The sequence below is a fragment of the Tetrao urogallus genome (assembly GCF_951394365.1).
Source record: "Tetrao urogallus genome assembly, chromosome: 2".
Lineage (NCBI taxonomy): Eukaryota > Metazoa > Chordata > Aves > Galliformes > Phasianidae > Tetrao > Tetrao urogallus.
Window position 1 is genome coordinate 16435186 of NC_136814.1, and position 23874 is coordinate 16459059.

The 23874-nt window shown below is 43.9% G+C and overlaps 1 protein-coding gene across 1 annotated transcript in view; it reads right to left on the minus strand.

Annotated features, from left to right (window-relative positions):
• Window positions 1-1054: 1054 nt before the first annotated feature.
• STUM (stum, mechanosensory transduction mediator homolog) overlaps window positions 1055-23874 on the minus strand; it is a gene marked incomplete at both ends in the record, with an annotated part of 36147 nt that continues 13327 nt past the window's right edge. Inside the window, 2 exons of the mRNA XM_079549983.1 lie at window positions 1055-1089; window positions 6866-7054. Coding sequence (XP_079406109.1) covers window positions 1055-1089; window positions 6866-7054 — 224 coding nt within the window. The remainder of the gene's footprint in view (window positions 1090-6865; window positions 7055-23874) is intronic.

The following is a 23874-nucleotide window of genomic DNA, read 5'->3' on the forward strand; positions in this document are numbered from 1 at the left end:
CTTACTGTGAATAGCTGAACCTGTGGAATATCAGTTTACATTTCACCTGAGGACTCTTTCATAAATCCATTTTGTCCTTGTTTGTACCTTATCCTCTTGCTGGTCACATGCCTGAAGAGCCACAAGCACCACAGGATGTGTGTTCCCCACGCCCCAGGCACTTACCCTGGGTAGCAGAGCAGAGCCGCAGTGTCAGTCGGTACCGTGGGTTACACTGCAGGGATCCATTTTCAAAGCACAGAGACACTGCCAGCACATCCCTTCCAGAGGCAGGGGAGGAAAAGCCTTTACAGGAGGAGCTTTTGGTAGCTTGGGGTGCCCTGCCTGCTTCTAGCAGGAGCCTCCTGGGGCTGATGGGGGCAGGTGCTTGCATGGTGCCAATGGACTGAAGGAGGGAACAGCCCAATTCAGTTCAGCAGTACAACACAATTTACAGAGTACACATTTCTCAAGACGTTTGCAATGATATAGCTTTGCCAAGCGTCATAAATACACAGCAGAGGAGGCTGGGCTGAGCCATTTGTTGCCACGAAGCAGTCAAGAATGGCTTCTTGGAGGGGAAAGATTGTACAACTTGTTTGCTTTTACAGACTGTACATGTACCTATTAATAGCTCCTTGGCATTTGATGTTCACAGCTGGTTTTCTTTAACAGCAAGCGAAACAGGAGGCAGAATAGCTCTGGCCACTTCCTGCTGGGACAGCAGAGAGTGCAGCATCTCCCACCTCTTTGGTGCCACTGCCTGACTGGGTGCCACCTTGCCCAGGGGCTCCCCTCCTCTTGGCACCCTCCTCTTCCTCCTCCTTGGCCACCCATCGCTGGCTTGCTGGGGCCAGTCCCAAGGTGCGATGCGCTCGCCCCATCTCTGCTGCTCAGTCAGTGCAAGTCTCCCTCGGGTGCTCGGTACCTCCGCTCCGCTGGACAGGCAGGTGGACCGGGGGCAGGCACAAAACAAAAGGAAGAAGAGAGACAAAGGGTAATGAGAAGGTCCGTGGCCCACAGCTGCCCAAGGAAATCGCTCGCCGTGTTTCTCTGAACATACTTGTCCCAGCCACTACAGCTGCTGTGGGATTCCCTGCTCCTTGGAGCCTGTGAGGAGGGGGGGAAGGGAACATGGTTAGTGCCAGTTCCTAAGGAGGACCCTCAGTGTGGGCCCGCAGCCAGCTGTACCAGGAGCCTGGGGTACTCCTGTGATGAGACCAGGGGCTGCCACCTCCCTGCTGCCAGGCAGGGGGACAGCCTGCTGCCCCTTTCCGCCGTGGGCATACTGCCCCTTTCCACCGTGGGCACAGCCGCCTGAGCATACAGCCCTGCAGATGCTGGCAGCAGGCACAGTGCCTGGCTTTGCTTCTGTGAGGGGTTCCAGAGTGCTGTGGGTACCTGTGGCTACAGAGTAAGTAACCTCAGTCCTTCACAGGCTCTTGCTGCCCCATTACTCATTTGCTTTGCTTCGGGCCAGCAGAATGAGGTGCTTTGGTCAGGGCACATCAGCAGCGGGGAAAATTGAGCTTTTCAGTAGCAAATCCAGTGCACGTCAGCACCAAGGTGTGCACAAATCACATCTGTAATGGCTTGAGTGTCCTGTCCCATTCACCATGGCTCCTTGGGGCCAGGGCCCCACTGCTTGCTGTTTGTGCAGCCTTGCCTTTAATAAGATATGATAGAACTCCCTTCAGGCTTGCCTCTTGGTTTGCAACTGGATGGAAGCCAACTGCAATGGCAGAGCTTTTATCTCTCTTTACATGACCAGAGTAAGCCAAATGAGCTCTTCTATGCTAAATTTAGTTGTTAAAAGACTTATCTGTCTTATGAAATAGTTTATATGGGGAAGCAGCTACCACACTTGTGATGTAACAATTGGTATTTTGTGCAAAGTAGTGATGTGTGAGTGTGCCTGTGCAGCAATACAGTTGAGGCTGAATTTGGTAAAGCAGACAGCTCCAAGATCAGCATCTGGGCCCCAAATCAACAACTTGACCTCATTTACTTGAAATTGCACTTCTGTAAATCATTACCAACTTGTGTTTAGAGGCAAGAGGCAACCAACCCGCATACAGACTGTCTTAGCCACAGTCCCAGCGACCTCCCTCAGACTGTGTCCCTGCTCAGGGTTCTCTGAAACCAGAGCAGTGTGCTCCAGGGATGTCCTCAGGGCACCAAAAAACATTTTGACCCGGGTTTGTCTTACAGCCGTAGCAATACACTGACACCTTCCATCCAACACCTTGGTTGGCTGGTTCTCCATGAGAGCTCAGGCATCCTCTGCTGTGGGAGCACCTGGATTTGTGGACACCTGGCTCTCAGGATGGAGTTGCCAGCTGCAAGCCAGAGGCAGTGTCCTTCCTGTGCTCCCACACCCACTGGCACAGCCACAGGACTGACGGAGACAGGCAGACAGGCAGACAGACACACAGACACAGCTGGATGTCAGCTGGGAGTGGGCAGCACCTGCCCCAGCCAGGCCTGAACTCCTTCTCCAAGACAGGTGCCGCTGCTGCCCTGGGGTTCAAGGCTGAAGAGGAGGAACAGAAACAAACTTACCTTGTGAAACTTTGATGGTGAACAAAAGGAGGCAAAGGAACATGGAAGAAAGAGAGAGGGAGAAATGTAACTGTAGACAATATATCCAAAACACATGAAGAACCAGAAAAGAATGGATAAATCAGGGCTGTGGAGTGAACAGAGAATGTCTGCTCTACAACTGAACATTCAGACCAGGGCAAAACCTCTTCAAGGCACTATTTATCTGAGATCTTCGAGTTTGAACTGATTGTTTTTGTTTTGGGTTCTTGTTAAGAGAGCATAAGGGAATCCTCCTCTGTTTTTGAGGTTCCTGTCCCTAAGCTGAACTCCTCCAAGGCCAAGAGGTGACATTGCTTCTCCTCAGTGGCACTGCCATTGCATGGGCTGGATAGAAAAGGAACAGTCTAAAAGATGGCATGTGCCATGCACTGTTTATAGTCTCACAGCCAGGAAAACTACACCTGATGGATATCTCCAGGCTGGCTGCTAAGTTTGCTCAGACCCACAGGCAACAAATCTGAGTGCTGTCTATCTTGGCTTGGCTGGGTACTGCTGGGTGCTGCTGGCTAGGGCTGGACCTAGTATTTATTCGTCAACTACAGCAAGAATATACCCTACCATTGCAGCATCTGGTAGAAGAGCACAACAAATATTATTTCAACTACCTACCTTGGGCACAGTCTGAGGTACAGCTCTATTTAGATTAAAAAAAAAATAATAAAATGGATCTAAGTAAGCAATTTGCCCTCAGAATTTGCTCCATTTCATAGGGGGTCACCAACCATCTGAGGATGCTCTGCTCTTCTGAGTCTCTCAAACACTTTCCATTCTTTCTTTACTGGAGCAACTGCAGAACCCACCCTGCCCACCTGGGATGGTCCCTATATGAAGAAGATGAGCCTTGGTGACAGCCAAAGTCACTGGGTGCCAAACATACAGTGCAGTGACCATGCAATCATCTGGTCCTTATGGCAAGATCTAAACAACACAATTAGCAAAGGAGTGACGAGTGGGCAGTATGAGCACAGGTAATTTCTTGCTACTGGATGTCAGTGAGTCTTTGAGAGGCCAAGGGTTGCTGCAGCAGGAGTCTCCATCACCTGAGTCCGCAGGTGCTAGTGCCTTCACTCAGCCATGGGCACAGCCACACACACCTAACTGAGAGGGCAGAAGTGGAGTGAGGGCTTCCTTCAAAGGCTGTGCCTTCCTTCTGGCATGTGTTCATCAGAGGTGCAACAATGCCTGGACAAATACTCCCTGACTTCTGTCTCCTGAGCCAGAAAGGACTCTGGGAGAGCACAGTGCTGCAGTTGCCCATGAGATATCTGTGAGTTACTGCAGGGAGGTGAGTCCACCTTATTAATTTTTTTTGCAAAAGAATTAGGGGCTTCTTTTCCATCTCCCTTTACTTTCAGATAGCAGGTAAAACAAAGAGCTCTCCCCAAAGCCATGTGTCTGGTAATGTTTTTCACACCATTTCTTCAGTTTGTCAGGGTCCCACCTGAATCCTGACCCTGCTGCTTGCCCACACCATCATCCAGTCCTGAATGAAAATAGTGAGCAGAACCAGTTTCAGGAGGGGCCTTACAAAGCATCTCTCATTGTACCTTCAATTTCAGAATGAATTAAAGAAAAACGTATTCAGAGAACTGCTCTCAAATCTTTCTCACAGACCACGTCTCTTGGCCTGCTTGGAAAAGTGCTGTGTGACACAACGTCCATGCCTGAAAGTCAAGATGTATGTCTGATCTCAATTCACAAAATGAATTCCTCTGCCACAGAAGGGAATGAGGCCAGTTTGACACAGCTTGTTCTTGACAAAACCAGGCTGACTCTCACTTTATTTCTTTTTATTTCCTAAATGCATGCAAGTCATCCATTTGATTACTTGTTCCAGGAACTGAAGTGCACCTGACTGACTTATAATTCCTCTCATTTTCCCCCTCATTAAAGACAGACAGCATGACATTATCCTCAAGGCTTTCCTCTTGGACAAGGCTCCAGCAGGACTCTTCTCTCAGTGGCTGAGAATGAGGGAGCCTTAGGAGGGGAGAACTGCAACCAGCCTCCTTGGCTGCTGCCCAGCACTCTGCCAACCAACAACACAAGCATGCTTTGCAGCACAGGCTCTGCCTGGAGCTTGTCAAAAAGGAACTGATCCCCCACTGCATGGAAATCCAGAGTAAAAGCCCTCCAGCACATTTGTCTGGGATATCACATGATTAGATTGTCCTTTAGCCCACCAAAAATCCCATCACGGGGATGCACAGACTCAGTCACTTAATGGTGAGGAAAAGCAGAGGTGGGCATTGCTTCAGTATCTTTTAACTCCTTCCCAGCCAAATGCAGACTCAAGTTTCAACAGCTTCCGCTTTATCCCAGCGCAGAACAAATCACAAACAACTTTTTCTCCTTTTAAGCAAACCAAACCCATCCAAAGCAAACTATTCAGCATAGCAGTATTTTTAGATGAAATATCTTATTTCTTGCACTTGAAATCTTATTTCATTTTTTAATGACTCTGTTTTGGTGGGGTTTGGTTTTGCTTTGTTTTGTTTCAACATGAAAACAAAGACAAAAAACAAACAAAAACCAAACCCAAACCATTTCACTTCACTATGCTGTTTGATACAAGTGAGCACAACCGATCACTTCCGTTTTCTGCTTTGACTGAAAAAACTACATTTTCCTTTATCCTCCATTAACCAAGAATCCTTTACTTATCCATGATTTCCTCTGTGTTGTAAAGAAGCTTAAAACCTAACTGAGGCAGCGAGAAACTGCTGAGGGCTGCAACTTGTTGGGTTATATAGAGCTGGTTGTCATAAAGCACGTAGGTTCCACTTGCTCTTCCCTTCTAGCAGAGGGACTCAGATAAAGCTGTAATTTTTTCCCTGACAATCAACCTGGAAAATCAGGTGGAGCCTCCTCACAGTCAGCTCTTTGCTCACCTTACCTGTGTCTGTGCTATACACAAGCAGGACTGTGGAGAAAGGTAAACCACAGTTTTAGCTGCAGCTCTTTGAACAGGTGCTTGCCACTGCAAAACTGGTTCTGCCGGCAGTGCCCAACATGCTGAAGATGTGCAGCAGAGCAGTAGCACTGGTATGGTGTGTGTAGGTACAAACACTTAATGACCTGATTACAAACAAATTGGGTGGGTTCCTAGAGCCATTCCACTGAAAAGGACCCGTTCACATTTTATCCTCAGCAGTAGCTCAGGCTACCCCTGGCACACGGGTGCGTCTGAGATGAAACCTGGCAGCAGGTTTGCTTGGGAAAGTAAAGTGTAGTGCTGCCTGTGCCCTGAGGAAAGCCTTTTGTTTCACTGGCATTCAAGTTTTTAACGACCAACTTTTGCTCTGTGTGAGGATCACTCTGAACTCAGCCTGCAAACTGAGGCTGGCTCAGAAATCACCAGATGGTTTGGTAAGTGGCTTTAAGCCATGGGTTTGGCAGCTGAAGATGTGCCTAGTCTCCTGTCGTCCTTTCAGTTTCACTCATTTCATTGTTCTGCAGATCCTGGAAGTTTCCTGAGATCCCCCTTCCTGCTCCAGCAGAGGTCAGCAGAGATGACCACGTGAAGCCCTTTCAAACAAAATGACAGAAGCTGATGCTAAGATATTCTCCTTCAGAAGCAGCTACTCCTATTCTCCGCTGTGTGATTGGAAATGATGCTCCATTTCACACCAGTCAAAGTCTTTAGCAGGTAAAGTGACAGAGTTTGGGTTCTAGAATGGTAATATGTGGCTAACCAGCTGCATGACCTAACTTCAATGAAAGACTCTTCTCCCCCCAGAATAATTTGTCATATCATCAAAGGGCAAAGGAGAGTTCCTTCCAGGAATAGCTCAGCAGTCCAGTTCAGCTTAAGAACTTAATGAAACATAAAAAAAAAATTATCATTGGATAAATGAATCTAGGGGAGATGGAATGTCCTAGAGCATCTCCAGGGCTTTTCTGACAGACTGACACTGTGGGAGAGGTGCAGCTGGGGCCATGAAGGAAAAAGGTCTTTCCTGTTCAAAACCATACACCAATGCAACCAGGGAGGAAGGGCTCCAGTCAACAGAGCTTGCAGTGCTGAGGTCCTCACCCCTTCTTGTACTTTTAATGTTTTAGACAAGAACAGAAGGTTCTAAACTTCATGGTGAGATGCAAGCATCTCATCTGGACAAGAAACAGGGCAGCCTGGGTATGAATGTCCCTAACAACTCCCACAAGTTTCTCACCAGCTTGCAGAGCCCTTTCTGTGGCTCCTGCACCCTACAGAGCTGTGTGGAAACTGCAGGGACATTAGTTGTGTCCTAGCAACATAAGGAAGATGGAATGGATATTGCACTGTACTTACTTGCAAGAATGACCATGTCCATTCCCCAGAATATACTCATAATCCATCCGACCATCACAATTGCTGTCAGGATCTGGATCAATGCAGCAGCAATGTTCAGCCAGAAAACACAGCATATGTGCCTGTCAGGGAGGTCAGTCCGGGCTCCACACAGCACAGTGAAAGCTGATACAAATGTTCCTATGGAGAAAGTAGAAAAAAAACATAGTGAAGCCACAGATTCATGCCAGATTTCTTCCTCTAAATCTCACTTTTTAGAGTGTCTTGCTCCTATTGCTGTAGTGGATCTGCAAACGCTGTACAAGAGGACAAACGGAGGCACATATTTTCTCTACAGAAGCTTTAAAAGGGAAATTTCTACCCAGACTTACAGCACTACTGGCTGTACAAAGCAGTACGTCTCTGACATTACCATGAAAATTCAGTCTGAGGTGTTCTCCTGAATACTTCTCCAGAAGGAGCATACCCAAGGAATGGTGCTGCTGAGGCACTGCAGCTCAGCATAACGCTCCCCTGGGTCACAAACTGATACCTGGAAGTCTTTTAACAGAGTAGAAAAAGCTAAACTGATGTTCAGCACTGAGTGCTGCAGACCCACCTGAGCCAAACTTCCAAAACTTCCACACACCCTCAAGGTTTCCTAAAACAATTCAAATGAATAATAATGCATGTATGAAAGTAAAAGCTGGGTGAGAGGAGAACACATCAGAAATTACAAAGATTTTCCCTGCATTTAGCCCATTGGATGAGCCTGAGCATTTATTTGCAGCTGATGTTCTGTTTCCATGGATAGCTAAGAGTACAGTTTGGGGGAGGACTCATAGTACCCACAGCCAACCTGCAGCAATGCACAGCATCTGCAAAGAACAGAAGAAACTGCTACTGACACCTGTTGGGTATGAGCTGCTAGTCAGGAGATTGCATTATCTGATCTAAGTATGCACTTCAACACTTCTTATCATTATACATTGTCTTTCTATTTTTTCACGTCTAAATACATCATTGCCAAGGTAGGTACAAAGGTGTGTGGTTTGTGCTGGATCACCCAGATCTCTGAACGTTTCTTCGGTGAATATTTGGAATTACATACCTTGCAGAACAACGTCCAGTGGTTTTTAAGAACTTGCCCTTTTCTGTTTGCAAGAGCAGGAGCATGTGAATGATCTTTGAGATGCAAATGAGTAAGCTCATCTTTGATGTACACCGATGCCTTACTGAACTTTTTGAAGGATGGGATCACTTGGCTTGGATGCATATGGGAGGAAACGCTCAGCTGCATCACTCCTGCAGACTGCAGCAGCCAGACAGAGCAGGAGGTTCTGCTTAGGAGCAAAACAATGCTGTCCTGCCCTGCCAGGATGGTAGGATAGATGCTCTCTGCTGCTGCTGTCATCTCAGTGGGTCACAAGGAGAACAGGCAGTTAGCATGGTAGGAAGGCTGCCCACAGCCTATTTTTAATCTCACCATCTTCTGCAGCCTTCAGCTCCAGCAAACTCCTAACACCCCACCAGCTCCCCAAACCCACGTGCCTTCTTGCCACCGGTCTCTCATCCTCCCAGCCGCTCAGTGCTGCAGCCGGCACTGCAGCAAGGTGCAGTAGGAGGCAGCCCTGCAACCCAGCGCTGCTGAGCTGGGAAGAACAAAAGGGGGAATGGCTTTAATCCCAAAGGATGTTACATCAGCCTCCCTGCTACTTGCTGACAGAGAGGTCTGTTGTTTGCTCGCTGGCTTTGGCAACTTCCATGTGGGATCTGAGTGACGTGGCTTAGTGGACATGGTGGACTAAGTTAATTTAGTGCTCTTTCCAACCTTAATGATTATATGATCATGATTATCCCAGATCTCTGTCCTGCTTTAGCCACCGTATTTTCTCTCATAGCTTCTTTAAACTAGAAGGACAGGAATATTCCCCAGCACATCCGAAACAGTTCTCTGCAGAGCTACAATGTAGCACAATCTGGGATTAAATAGGGCAGGATTGAGGCAGAGTCAGGAACTGGACGTTCATGTTTTCCCATCAGGATACTAAATCTTGCCAAATGGCAATGCATTTCTGTTCTTAAAATGAAAATGAAAATCCCTCTCACCTTAACTTTGCTCTTCTAAGATGTGTTACAAAAAAAGGTTGTAAATGAGCAATAACTCTTAAGAAACAGCTTCAATTCCTTCCAGTGAAGCTTTTAATATTTTTACTTCATTAGAGTGAGATGCTGAATTAGCTGATGAGTCCCTTACATACAGCAGTGACTAAGCTAATAATATCCAATCCCATTCCAAAGGGAAGAAAGCAAAAAAGACAGATAGATGTCCATGTCTGGAGGGAGAACTGATACAGAAACTGGGATTTTCTCAGGAACCTTGCCCTCCAGGTTCCCAATCAGACCACTTTCCTGCTCATGGGAGCCAATGCATTTTCTTTACTAGTTATGATTAACTAACATTTGGGAGGTGGTTGGCATTTTTAAATCAAGAATTGAGACAAGCCAGCAGATATAAAAAGGAAGCAGCCTTCTTCTAGTCAACATAGTTTCATTCTGAGGAAAAGCATTTTATCTATGTTGCACCAAAGCTGGAGAAAATGCACCTTCCCTAGCCTCAGCTTCACTTCAAAACATGAGGCAGAAGAAAGTCTTAAACATATTTCCCTTCCAGAAACTCTCTTGGCTCCACACTTCCAAATATGGTAGAGTTTCCAACTGGAAGCACATTCTTGAAGAGGAGGAAGAGAAGCTGCATCTGCTGATGCTTGTGTAACCACACTAGTTAGGGCACCCTGCCTTCACCTTCCTATCCCAGCTGAGGGATACCCACAGCCAGTAACCTAAAAACTTAGTAAGAAATCTGTAACTGGATTATGTTGGCCAGTTAAACAAATTATCCAAAAAAGATCTCAGGCTGTGAATGTAACAAGTGAACACAAACTGCTAAGGCTGCAAGTAAATGAAAACTAAAAGTCTCTACATGAGATAAGTAAGTGATATGAAGCATTTCTCATATCTACCCAACAGAAAATAGCCCAAACCCAGTGCAATCTGGCATTACTCTAAACCATGTGCTTTCTCTATTTAGCTCTGAGTAGGAGCTGACTGCACTAGCAGACGTGGTTTGCTTAGTTCCATGGGTGGGAAACAACAGAATAACTCAGAAACTGAGGTTGTGGGTAGGCTGGAGTTAGGGCCAGGGCTGAACAGAGACACCTAGCACATTTAGAGATTTTTATTTATTTATTTATTTATTTTTCTGTATCAGGAGAAAATTCACAATGAGGACAACACACCCTGTGAATATCTGCACCAGCAGGGGAAGACAGAGGACCCATGAATAGCTGGTTTTCTGGGTCTTATGCTGAGTAGTAAGTGAATCATGCATTAATACAACCCCTGCGGGGACAGAGGGGGAGGTCATGGAGAAAGGACATCACGTGCCACATAGCAAGTCTGTAAACTTAGCTAAAGGGCATCAAAGCTCATTGCAAGCACTTGGACGACCCAAACAGCTTGCCTGGAACTAGCAGTCTGTAAGTGCACACAGCTGGGCTGCTGCAGAGATATCAGAGGGAAGTGGGCTTCCGTTCTGAAGCAGCTATAGATACTACCAAGAAGAGAAAGATAAATGAGGGTAGCACACACAGCTGCTGCTAGTCAAGCTCCCTACCCCACAGAAGTATGAAGGTTGGAGCTAGGGAGGGGTTGAAGAAATACATTTTCCTTTTCCCTTGAGTTTGGGAGCCATATAAGATCATCTGTTGTATTACTGTGAGGAAACAGGGTGGTAAGTAGCTCTTTTTCTGGCTTCCCAAAGGGAACAAACAACCCATGTTTTGACTGAGGATCTGGAGCAAGGCTTCAGGATGCGTGCAGCTGCTAGTAAGCACAAGTACAGGGAGGGAGAATAGGGAGAGGAATGGCATCTGAGGTATCTGTGGGAACAATGAAGGCTGCAGGATCGATGGTGGGAGATGTAATTAATGAGTGTGTCTTTTGTGGGGGAGGAGAGATATCTGTATTGTGCCAGGGGAGTGCTCTGTGTGGGGACATGTCTAATGTGCCTTTGAATTTTTTAAGTAAAATGATTATTAGCTGTCATTAAACAATATTGGCAGGTGTATGAGGCAGATGCTGGGGATTTGCTGAAAGAGATATGCTGCTTCTTTCTTGGCTATGCCAGAAAAATAGCACAAAATGAATAATAAGTTTTGCAGTTTGCTTGGTGTTACAGTGACTGTATTATCTACTGTTTGAGATATCTGGGGGTACTGAGTGGTCTGAACTCATTTTAAACTCCAGTTTGTAAGGAATCATTTCAGTTGGGGAGGCCTCTCATCATTGGTGGCACCAATTAAAATCCTCATGTGTAACCCTCTGGATCGTGATGAGGGAAAGGAAGCTATTAAAATCTGCAGCTGTCTGTATAGAAAAGACTGCTCAAACTAATGTACCCGTGGCCTTCTCAGCACTAAGTGACCTGGGAGCACTGAAGCATTTCTGTAGCCACCATGGTCTGTGGTTAGTGCTCAGCCCAGGGCACAGAGATCAGAGGTGGCAAACCTAGATGTGAGGCTGCAGCGTGAATGAAATGTAGGAGTTGCCTGCAATATGACATGTAAACTGAGTGTTTGTCTGTGGGATTGAGTAAGTTCTTCCCCTTGCAATTCATTTCAGCCTTGGAATTAATGCAGTGCTCAATGCAATTATCCCCTTTTCTTCTATAAGTAAAGGTATTTTAGCCAGTACTTTGAAAGCATGCCTACATGCAGTGAAAAGGGGCTAGAACAGATGGGTGGCTTTCCCAGTTCAAGAGGGGAGAAGAGTGGAACCCATGGACTGCTTAAAATAGTAACAGGTTTAGTCCTAGTCATCAGCTTTTAGAACTGAAAATCCCAATCCAAAATTCACAGGCCAAGTATAATGAACTATGAATAAGTAACGCTGTGGCCATGAGCTGTCACGGGGGAAATGAATGGCCTGAAGACACCTGGTGGCAAAGTGGCTCATTGCAAATACCAGCCTACATGGGCAGCACTGCATGCAGAGCCCAGGCAAGGAAACCAGGAGTGGTGGAGTAGGAGAGGGAGAAGAGGAAAGAGTGGAGGCAGGCAAACGTGACAGAGCCTAGATGTTGCCATGGAGAGCAGCTCATGAATTTTCCTCTGTGGCCTGCTATTAAAAATGTATTGCTGAGCTTCTGTCAGCATGGTGGTTTTTTTTTTTCTCCTTCCTCTTAGGAAGGACACTTGAAGTGAATTTTGACTCTGCACAGTCCTTCTGGACTCACTGCAGACAGAAGTATACAGTAACTTGACAAGTGAAAACTGGTGTTTGTAGTTCTTGTCTCCACAGGGTTTGTTATGGCTCCGTCTGCACAAGGTGATCTTGGTGGAGTTTGCTTTCTGGTATCCCTAACTATATGAAAAAATGCCAGGCACACCCCCAAAAAGTTGTATGTTCATGACTGATTACAACTGCTTCATCATGTTGCAATACCAGCTTGTGCTTTGTGCCCGTTTTATTAGAAGGTTTGTGTCATGTGGTCTGAGCAGACTTGACAGTATTTATGTAGCATCTACAGCAGACAGCCCACGTGCAAGATAGCTCTGCTTTTGTATCAAAAATGAGTTTTTTCTCATTTTTAATCTTTTGCAAAAAAATAAAACTCTGCCTTTCCAATAGAGCTAACAGAAACTTTCAAAAACAGGCTGCAAACAACTTTCATGAGCGGCTTTCCCGTTTGTTTTCTTTAATTCTGCAGCTCTGCTACATTCTCAACACTTAAAAACAGCTGTCTTAATCAGTAAGACTTTTCAAACTCCTGTATTCTCATATTGTTTAGTTCCGTTAGCTTAATGCTTTAAATTAAGCCTGTGCTTGGGGTACTTGAAACTGAAATTTCTACTGAGCTGCTCTGCTGCGTAACTCTCAGCAGCACAGCACGCCTCAGGCTCCTGCCAGAACTCTGCTGTTGAGCTGTGTGTGCAACCTGTACCAGCCCAGATCTCAAACTGACTTCCTCACTTTGATACAATAAAGTGGTCTTGGAACTGCCACTGCTGTTTTGAATAGCACGCCATAATGGTTAAAAAGACTGGAGAGAATTTGATTCCCAAAAGGAAAGGCGAGGTGAGGAATTGTAATCACAGAATCATAGTGATTGGAAGGGACTTCTGGAGATCACCTAGCCTACCTCCCTGCTACAACAGGCTTCCTAGAGCAGGCTGAACAGGAAAGTGTTGAGGTGGGTATTGAATGTCTCCAAAGAAGGAGACTCCCCCATCTCTCTGGGCGACCTGTTCCAGTGCTCTGTCACTCTCACACTGTGTGAGTGAACACCACTCTCACAGTGGTGTTCATATGGAACTTCCTGTGTTGCAGTTTGAGCCCATTGCCCCTTGTTCTGTTGCTGCACGCCACTGGAAAGAGCCTGGCTCCAGCTATTTGACTTCTTCCTATTAGATGTTCATAAGCATTGATGAGATCCCCTCTCAGCCTTTCCTCATTCTGGAGATGCTCTGGACCTTTATCATCTCTATGGCTCTCTGCTGGACTCTCTAGAATATCCTGTCTTTCTTGAACTGAGGAGCCCAGATCTGGACACAGCACTCCAGATGTGGCCTCACCAGGTCAGAGTAAAAAGAGAGGATCACTTCCCTCATCCTGCTGGCCACACTCTTGGTGTGCATCCCACTGGCCTTCTTGGCCGCTGGTGCACGCTGCTGGCTCATGGCTGCCCTGCTGTTCACCAGGACACCCAGGCTTCCTCTGCAGAGCTCCTCTCTAGCAGGTCAAACCCCAGAATACTGTGCAGAAATATACATGTGCAAAATTAGAAACATATAAGCAATACCTACCAGCCACATTCACAAAAAAAAAAAAAAAAAAAAAATTACTTAAGCTCTCCTCCACCATCTTCCCATCAGAAGAGCAATCCTTTGCCATACTTCTAAGACAATGAACTGCAAAGAGAAATTCTTCATCACTCTTAACTGATGCTCAGATCAAATCCAGAAACATAAATCTGTCACTCATTCCTATCTTCTTCCTGAAGCAAGGTGTTAGCATTGCAAACAGTTCTCTTCATTTCCTACCATGTGCTGGCTCCTCTATGGGACACTTGAGAACCCCTGGCTGCCCAAGTAGCACCACAGCTGTTGTGTACACCTGTGCTGCTGGTTGTGGTGGTGCGAAGAGATGCTCTGCTGGATATAAGCAATTTGTAATGTAGGTACAGCCAGCAATCTAGCAATGGCAGGTTGATCCTCATATATAAGACCTTAGCCTGTTTCTTATTCACAGGTAGGCAGCTTTGGTGAAAGCTAATGCAGATCTCCAGTAGTGCTCTGCATTTTGAGGTATGCATTTGGAGGCAACAGGCTGTCTGCACGTTACAGACGGTGAGGTCGTGTCAGTTATTCCTCTACCAGTGAAGGGCGCTTATATGAAAAGGACAGAGACAGAGCAGCCTTGCTTCTGCATGATGCTTGCTTTTTTAATTTTGCTAATGGAATTAGGAGAGGATTTTCTTCAATTTGCATCCTTATTAAGTATACCAGTATTGAAAGGAATAATGCAGTTGGCTTCCAATTACAACAATAAACATACAAGAGAACAAAAGGCATCACCAACTTTTATGGCACAGGGCTCTTTGCTGTAAGCTCTTCTGCCTTAAGTGGATGCAGTCATGCTGTTCAATAACTTCAGTGAGCAGCTCTATTCTGTGGAAACAGCTATTCTCAGGGTTTTTTTTGTTTGTTTTTTTGTTTTTTTTTCTGCTGCCATGTAGAATTTCTTGTATTCATGCCATTCACTGTTAAGCTGGTTGTTTATTCTACTTTGCACTCCCTTTTTCCCCCCCCCTCCAGCCATGCAGGAACATCAGTTTGTGCTTGGTCGTGTCTCCCCCATTCCAGGTTGCTCTGCAACCACCACTGCAGGAGCTCAGGGTCCAAGTGTCAGAAGAACCAAGGAGATGGAAACAACCTTTCACTGAAACCTCTAATTTTAAAGATTATGATCTTAATTCACAATTCTCAAGCACCTCCTGAAATCAGTTTTCAGTTTTCTTGATGTACAGCCAAAAACCAAACAAACCTTGAGCCATTCAGTTTATTGCTATTGAGATCAAAATACCTTGGATATGTCTTTTCATCCAGAAGTTACCAGCCTGGACCTTCAAAAGCCCACACTCTGCAGATGGCCCTCCTCATTTCAGAGCGGCCATGAAAGCTTTTTGCTTTTCTGAGAGTAAGGAGAGCTTTTTTGCTTTTCTCCTACCTTCAGTTCCCAAAGAATCCTGAAAATAAAAATGAAAGCTGTCTAACAGTGAACAGTAACAAGGAAAATGCAGTGATTTCACAAGAACTCTGAGAACGGCTCTCACCAATGAGCTGAAGCTCATTCCTAGTTGTCTATAACAGGGAAAGCTCTGTCTTGTCAGACACAGAGCAGGAGTCAGGCGTCTGTGACACTGAAATCTCAACTCCTAGCATAAGGGTTCAAACTGGCATTCTTTTACTGCACAAAGACAGACCAGACACTTGTTTTACTACCTCTGCCTTCACACAGTTTAAGTAAGTGCCAGTAATGCCCATCTCAGGGTGCTCCAATTTAGATTGTTGCTGTTCTCCTGCTAAGAGCAGTGTAAAGGTCTATCTGTCCTGTCTGTCTGTGCTGAATCAAGCATCACAGTTCAAAGCCAGTCTGCACTCTTGTTGCCTCCCCCTCTGCTTTTCTGATAACTGCCTTCAACCTAATTGAGCTCCTTGAAGCTACCTAACAGCAATTGCTCTGCTTGTGGAAGAACACATTAACTACTGCCAAGATGTACTGAGCAGTGAGTCTTGCCTTGCTGCAATACCCTGGAGTCCTTAACTGTGAAGACAAATCATGTTAATTAGGGACTACTAAGACATGAGACAGAATTAATCTTGTTGGAATGTTAGATGGGGAAACAGAACAATTAGAGGTTTTGCTACAGAACAAGATAGCTGAAATGGAGGTGTAATAAATTGCACTAGCCTCCAAAATCACAGCAAAGTAGAAGCCATCTTTTAAGCAGCAGAAGAATGTAGAACACAAACATGACACAGGTGTTTGGATGCCTGCAGTGATGACAGGAGACAGACACTTTTATACAGAAAACTCAGTGCATACATTTTGTGAGCTGAAGTATCTCAAGTGGGGACTTAAAGACAACATGGTAGAGTTGCACTCTACAGCCTAAATGTGTGGCCTTGCTCCCTGGAGTCTGAGATATTATTTGTGAGACCAGAATTCAATCCTAGCTTTTTTACTCAGTCCTGCTCAAATTTACTACCACTTGCCAACTAGTTCTGAACCTGTGGTTTTATTCCTTTTAAATCCCTATTTATTAATTAGTAGCATGATTAGATGTTAATTTTACTACTTTCAATTGTTTCTTAAGAAGAAGAAGTCTTGAACTTTTTGAGGCTTCTTTACTTTTAATAAGGAAGATGATATGTGATAAAGGAGTCTCTGCTTAATTTCTGTTTTCTCTCTCCTCCTCATTTCAGTTCTCATACTTAGGAACCAGAGCAAAACTCTATTTTCTTAGCAGCCATCTCAAACTATCTTGACTTCTGTAGGGGAACCATTTCTTTCTCCAGAGTCATATCCTCTTGCCACCACAAAACTAACAGCTCTTGAACGTAAGATACGTAATGACTTTCAATTTACTCTTGAGGCTCTATTCTCATTCTTAAACATCAGATGCAATTATTCCCATAGCAATTGGTACTCCCAAGTAGAAAGCATAAGTTACTAATTATGCCAAAACAGGTGGATGTTAAGAACACAACTCCAGCTCTTCAATGTTGCCCTCTGGGTGCATGTGTGCTCATATCTAACAGCTTCTGAATGGAGGTTCCTTTGTGCTAAGTTGAATAGCACCTTATATCAAAGTGTGCTATTGCTTTAATAGAAATATTTAAAAGGAATATTGATTTGGATAAAATAATTCCTTCGGTATCTTGCTACTCTTCCATCTGAAAGCAAAGCTAATGGGAAGAACATTGCTTAGCTGAGCAGGCCAGAAAAGCAGATAAGCATCAGGTCCTGTTCATGAGCTGAATTCTCTGCAAACAGCCCATGTCTCTCTGCCAGCCAAGACGCCTCTAGCATGGCGTGAGTATGCAACTTGCAGGATTTTGCATGGTGACTTTTCTAAGGATGTCCCTCAAACAAAACAATTCACCTGAATATACCTCCTGGGTAACATCTTCTCTAGGAATTCTTATATTCCCAACTTCAGGAATTGGCAACTGATTTACTCTGATTCAAGTTATAGGACAGACTTATTTCCCCCTTAAAAAGTAACTTCTGATGTTAACCATCTGGCTACAGGTATTTGTTATATAAAAATACATACACTTTTTCAAAATACAGCAAAGGTTTGAGTTTCAAGTACCTCAATGTAGCAAGTAATTATCCTGAGTGAAATAGGAAAAGTACTGGCTCATACAATAAATCAAAGATATCATTGTTCAGAGATTAGAGAAGTCTTGCATGGAATGGGATATACTGAGGTGTTATATGAAGAGAAACTGGAAACTGTCATAGCTTTATCTGACTTTTATTCTCTTTTCCTAATTCTCATGTTGAATAGCTTATAATAAGACTAGACACAGCAGTAAAATGATTCAGCTCTCCTGTGTAAGACTGTTAGAAGCACTTAAGTAAAGGTAAAGGATGAACCTGAGATGAAATTCAGACTTTAAAATGTCCTTTCTTATCTTATTGAAAAACCATCAGACTGGGACCGATCAGACTTCACAAACTAAACAAAGATGACGCTTTTCTGCTCTTACATTCTCCAGTTTGACAAATTGTGAATAGCTACAGTTCTTACCCATTTTTTCTACAGTGGATTCTAAAATAGAGGCTGCTTTTACAAGAATTGTGGATTCATAAAAAAAATCCTTGGTTACAAGGGACCCACAAAGCTTGTGGAGTCCATGGAGTCCAGCTTGCTGCTCTGCACAGCATCACGCCCAAAACTGAAACCCTACATCTGAGCATGTTGTCCAGATGCTCCTTGAACTCCAGCACTGGGGCCATGCCCACTGCCTTCTGTTGAAGAATCTTTTCCTAACCCTTCCCTGACACAGCTCTATGCCATTCCACTGGGTCACTTTAAGGCCTGCAGAGAAAGGGAATTCCTATTTGCTGCTTCTATGTTAGCCAGGACCAGTACCTTATTGTGGTAGGCAATGTGTGAACCTCAAAATATTCTACTTGTTCTAAAGAAAAGAAAGAATCTCTGAGTAGAAAGGGAAAAATTCTTGAAGGGGCAGGTTCTGCTGAGGGACCATCCATCTAGCCTGCATTCATTCCTCTGTTGTTGTACTCCTACTGCAAAACTACTTTGAGCCCAGATTAATCTCTGATCTAAACCCTTTGCCACAGAGTTACACTGGGGATTAATTTGGCTCATTGAGTCTAACCTGACCTTGGCAGCAACTCAGAAGTGCAAACACCAGAAATGTTGTTCCTTTAGTTAATGGTAACAGGCTGTGGAAGCCATTGTCTGCTGTTCTCTGTGAAGCCAATGAATCAAATCCATATGTGGACTTGAAAAGGACTACCACAAACATGAATCCATGCAATTCGAGCAAAATTAGGAATTCGGTCACGTACTCATGCAACACCATACATGTACAAAACACCAAATCCATCTCCTTTCCAAATCTTTTGACTTTGTGATGTTCTGGAACATCTCTGCAGGGCAACCCAGAGGTTGTACAGCTGTGAGAGCAGTTTTCCAGCTCCAGTAACCCTGAGGCTTCTAGGAGCTGATAATGATTGGAGGCTTCTGTCCCTTTTGCTGAAGCCATGGCCATCAAGATCTGCAGTGAATCTCAATGATTGTCAGGACCCCAGTTCCACAGTTGCTGGCTCTTGGCTGCTCTGGAGCTCCATTAAGAGCTCTTTGCTCTTCAACATCTTGTCATCTGTCTTTATCTCTCTCCTATCAAGTCATTATCTTTCTTTTCCTGCCTCGCAGAGACACAGATTGAGCTTCTGCCATTCTTTTCCCCTTGTTTTCTTCTCCCTCCAAGCCAAGCATTCTCTAAGCTTCATCCACACACAAGCCTTTTAAGTGCTATCTCTGTCTCTATGACAGTGACTTAAACTCCTATACCTTTGTAGGATACTTCTTTCCCTTTCTTTCTGCTATCTCTATTTGTGCATTCTCTTGTCTGAGCTGAAAGATGACAAAGTCCAACTCCTTTTCTCTGCATGGTGAATGTGTTTCACCAGTGACACCACCAACAAACTTTCCATCAGTCAGGCTTGCAAGAGAAGAGGAAAGGAAGAGAATTTTGTACTTAACTCCTCCCTCTCCTTTTCCTCTGCATTTAGGTCACCCCAAATGCTACTCTTTTATCTCACACATCAACAAGTTCAATTTTTTTCTCATGTTTGCTTCAGTCACTGTGGCCTAGTCTCCAGTCACAGTTCTTTCACATACCATATCAAATGCATTCCAACACTTCATTTCAGAGTTGATGAACAAATGTTGCTATTATCATGTATATTTCCTGCAACATAGAACCCCTACCCCTGAACCAGGGATCTGTTTTGCTTTCTGTTTGACATGAGGTAATCTTTTGTAAAGATTTATTTCTGCGGTTAATACGTCCCCATCTGTCTTAGGAATTTACAAAAGCTAAATCTATTCATTGTTGTGTAATTTGTTTAAGACTGACAGGTAGGCCAGATTTCTTTTCTTCTGCATGTAGATAACTGCATTTCTAACCACCAAACCCTCAGAAGGATGTACATTCTCCTGCCCAAAATCAGTGAATGGTAGCTGAAAAGCCACTGCTGGTGAACACAGAAGGGAGTCCACGCTTCTTCCTTTCCCCCCTGTTACAGTCAGAAAGATTAGCACAGTAGAAAGGCAATACAGGAGTATTTAATAATAATACAGGAAAGGCAACAGTTCCCAAACACCCCCCAAATCTTTCCTCCACCTTAAAGCATGAGGTACTATGTGCTTTCTGAAAGAGTGAACCGCTGATATTGTTATATCTCACTATTCTTTTCCTACCTAAAATTCTTTACTCTTTTATGCTAATCCCCATGGGTTCCTTAAGTGTATTTCTACTCTCATTATAACTTCCTGCACTTAAGCATTAAATAACTCTGTGTTTCTAGCTAAAGTAAATAACTTTTCTTCAGTTTTGAGATAAAAACATAGCATTTAATTTTGTTTTTTACAAAAAAAGACTTCTAGTACAGTATTGTACAAAAGCAACAGTCTGACATTAGAGCTATTCTGCCATCTTCTATTGTGCCTGCAATGGAAAAATAAGCAAGTATTTTTAGCTAACTATGCTACGCAGGACAATTTGATAGCAGAAACCTGCTGTTGTCATTCAAAGGAACATTTGTTCAACTAGATGTCGTTATGAAAAAAATCACCTAAGATCTTACAATGAGTATTTTCTAGACAAAAATGTCTGTTTCACATGAAATCTAGAGATTTCAATGCACTGGGACCATATCACAAAGCAACAGCATCTTACTAAACTTTCCTCGGAGAGGAAACATCTTTGGTCTTTGAACAGGACCAGCAATGCTTGAAGCCATCACAGCTACCCACAGTGAACTGCCCAACTCTCTCAAACTCTGGGGTGATTATGAGAGTGTGATAATCTAAGCAGAAGGCCCTATTACGGGATCTCAAGTCCGTAATTATTACACTGTGCTCTACAAATGGAATGCTATCCTATGGCAGCTCCTTACAGGGGAAGGCAGCAGCATGTTGTACCAATGACAGTGGAGGAGAAAGAAAGCTTAGGGACAGGAAATGTGGATCAAATTTCTTACATTAATAAGAGGTTCCTGAAGTAATGCAGATCACCTGAGTTCTCACCCAAAATCTACTTGTCATATTGAAAATGAATTTCTGCGTACAATAAAAGCATTGTGTGCTTGAGGCTGGGAGATGAGCAAAATCAGAACTATGGGTGGGCCTGGGAAGTAGGCAGAGCACACTAGCTGATATGCATGATTCATAAAGGATCACTAAATACACCATGAGCTCCCATGCTGTTCCTACTGTGTTTCCCTACAAGAAACTGGAGGCCCAGGACTCTTTAGAAATCTTTGTATTTGCCTTTGCAACTTGCTGTGTCAGCTATTGCAAAAGATGCTCAGGTCACTCTGCTCTTTCCAGGAAGAGCACCAAAACCTGTCTCTTTCGGCAGAAGTGCAATAAATACCGTTGCTTGAGCTCCTCAGTAACTTTGCAATTAGAAGAAACCAGGCAAATGTGAACTGCCATCAGAATTGTGTTTTATTTGCTGATGGAGTATTTGGGAAATGACATAACGTAGGGTCTGTGGCATGGTTCTATGTGCAAAGTCCACTTGACCTCCCATTCCTTATCCAAGAGATGGTATGGCTGGCAGCAGGATGTTTCAAGCTAATGCATACATACACTAAGAGCAATAGGTTATGTGGAACTAGCCCTTTTTACCCATCTGAAAGAAAGTGAGACTAGGTTTGGGGTAGGTTGAGAATGGAAAGAGGATTTAACAGTTAGATAATGTGACCAACTCCCATCACTACTAATTGAATGAATACTGATCAAAGTACACATGGAAGTAAGGTCAACGAAGACTTCTACAGTACAGGGATCTGTACTGTACCCACAAGTTCTAACATAAGGAAGATGGTATGTCAGAAGAACATGTGCTGAAACATTGGCTACCTGTACAGAACAGAATCTGCCTAGTGTTTTTGGGAAGGTCAATCTGCTCATTGTAGGCTGAATGGCAAATGATACAAGAGCAGCAGAGCTGGTACCGTGCACATGAACCATATATTTCCAGATCTAGGATTAAGGCAACACAAGTCTACTAGAAAAGTGCTTTTTATTTTTCAGTTAGTGAAGATTAACAGCTTAGCCAAACTGCTCGGCAAGAAGAGAATATGAATATAGTTCTTATCCTGCTCAGATTTCCAACGCTAAAGAACTTATCCTTCAATATTTTTTAGCATATGCAAATAACCACATGTATTTTTTTCTACCTATTCTGTTTTGAACATACTGTCACTTCTCTCCTAAGATACATACTAAGCAACAGCAGCACTTCCTCTAGATCTTTTTTATCATAGCATTTTGTCACTATCAATGATAGCCTAGCATGAGGCAGTGTAATTATGTATGCTATCATATTCCTCCTTCTGAGGAATGAAAGAAAGGAGGCAGAGAAGCTAAAGTGTGGACTTTTGAAGAATTTAGGCAGCTAATTCCCACTGAACTCAAGGAATTCCAGCCCAAACCATGGCTGGGTCATGTCTAAAGCCATAGTGAAAGGATTATCAAGTACTTGATCAAATTCTGAATCTCTTAGTTCAGTCTCACTGCCCTCCAAGGCTCTTTGCAACAGTGAAAGTAAAACACAGACTAGGATTATGAATCTGTTAATTTCTGAAAAGAAAGTTGTACCAGAAAATGGCAGTATTGCAGAGTGTTTAAGGTAGTCATGTTTGTCTGGAAAATGTCTTTCCCATGTTGTCATAATTAGTGTTTCTTTTTAAGCAGCACTGTTTTGTTTTGTTGGGTGGCTGGTTTGTTGTTTGTTTTTTTACTGAGGAGAACAGAACAGGTCTAATGGTGTATTATCAAATGCTTATATGGTGCAACTACACAAGAAAGAAAAAAATGGCCTAACGTAAACCAGCTGCCAGACACTTTCTTTTTAGTATGGGTTGTAAGCTTGTATCAGAGTCAGCAGAGGGAAATGCACCTGTGCCACAGCAAATCAAGTGCAAAGTCTTACAAAAGCTTATGTAAGGTAAAATGTAGCTTAGTTTAACTATAGTTTTCTTTCTAGGAGATGTTTTCTTCTGCTGTCTCTATTGTGAGGTAGTGTAATCTCACTGCTTCAATCAAGCTTCTGATGGAGTGGTTCAACACTCCAGAAGTCAGAAGAAAAGTGAGATGGGAAACCTCCATCAGTCACTGTAGCCAGAGATCACTGTCAGGCATTGTCTTGGTTGGCTGGAGTGAAGTGAGCTGAGGCAAGAGGAGGAGAAGCAGTCAGCAGTTACAGATACTCATTTGACAGTCCTACTATTAAATACAATAGTTCTCAATGCTATGCATAAAGAACATGCAGACCTCTCTCTCCTACCTTCTGTACCATGATCAGTTGTATAATCAAGATGCTATAATTGCAATATAGTTGTTTAATCAACAGATATCAAGATGTTGTAATCACAATATAATCGAGAGAATCAAGCAAGGTAGACAATGATCACAAAGAGAATAAGCGGAAGAGCTTACCCTTCGGCTGAGCTCACCAGAAGACACCAAGAGAAGGGATCTCCAGAAGAGATCCTTCCCCTCTGGTAGCCAGCTCTTAAATAGGTCTAGGAGGGGTGGAGCCTGGCTCCACCCCTTCCGGCAGCACAGGTGAATTGCCTTCACCTGTGCTCCTCTGGCTGACTCATGGCTCGCCTCAGGTGATTAATCAGAGGTTCAGGCCGTGACTCAGCAGTTCCCATACACCAGTGCATGGAGGAAAGAACTCCGAATGTTCAGCACACGCTTCAAGGAAGGGATGTAAGTATCACCATGAGCAGTGAGTGCATTGAGAACACTTGCTCCAGGTGTTCTATAGTCAACAAAGTTAATATGGCAGTAGGCTGTACTAAAGAAAAGATGCTATGGAAGAGGCTATAATAGCATTACAGAAATCAGGGACATACTGTGGTTTGTTGGCTTTCATTCATCTTCCTCCACAGGACAGGAGGAGAAAATAAGAAAAAAGCTTGTGGGTCAAGATAAGGACAAGGAGATCACTTACCAATTACTGTCATACGCAAAACAGACTAGACTCCAGGAAAATTAATTTATTGCCAATTAAAGCAGGTCTGGATAAAGAGAAACAAAGACATCAAAACATCCTTCCCCCCTTTTTCACCCCAAGTACAATTTCACTTCTCCATTCCCTGATCTTTCTCCTTCC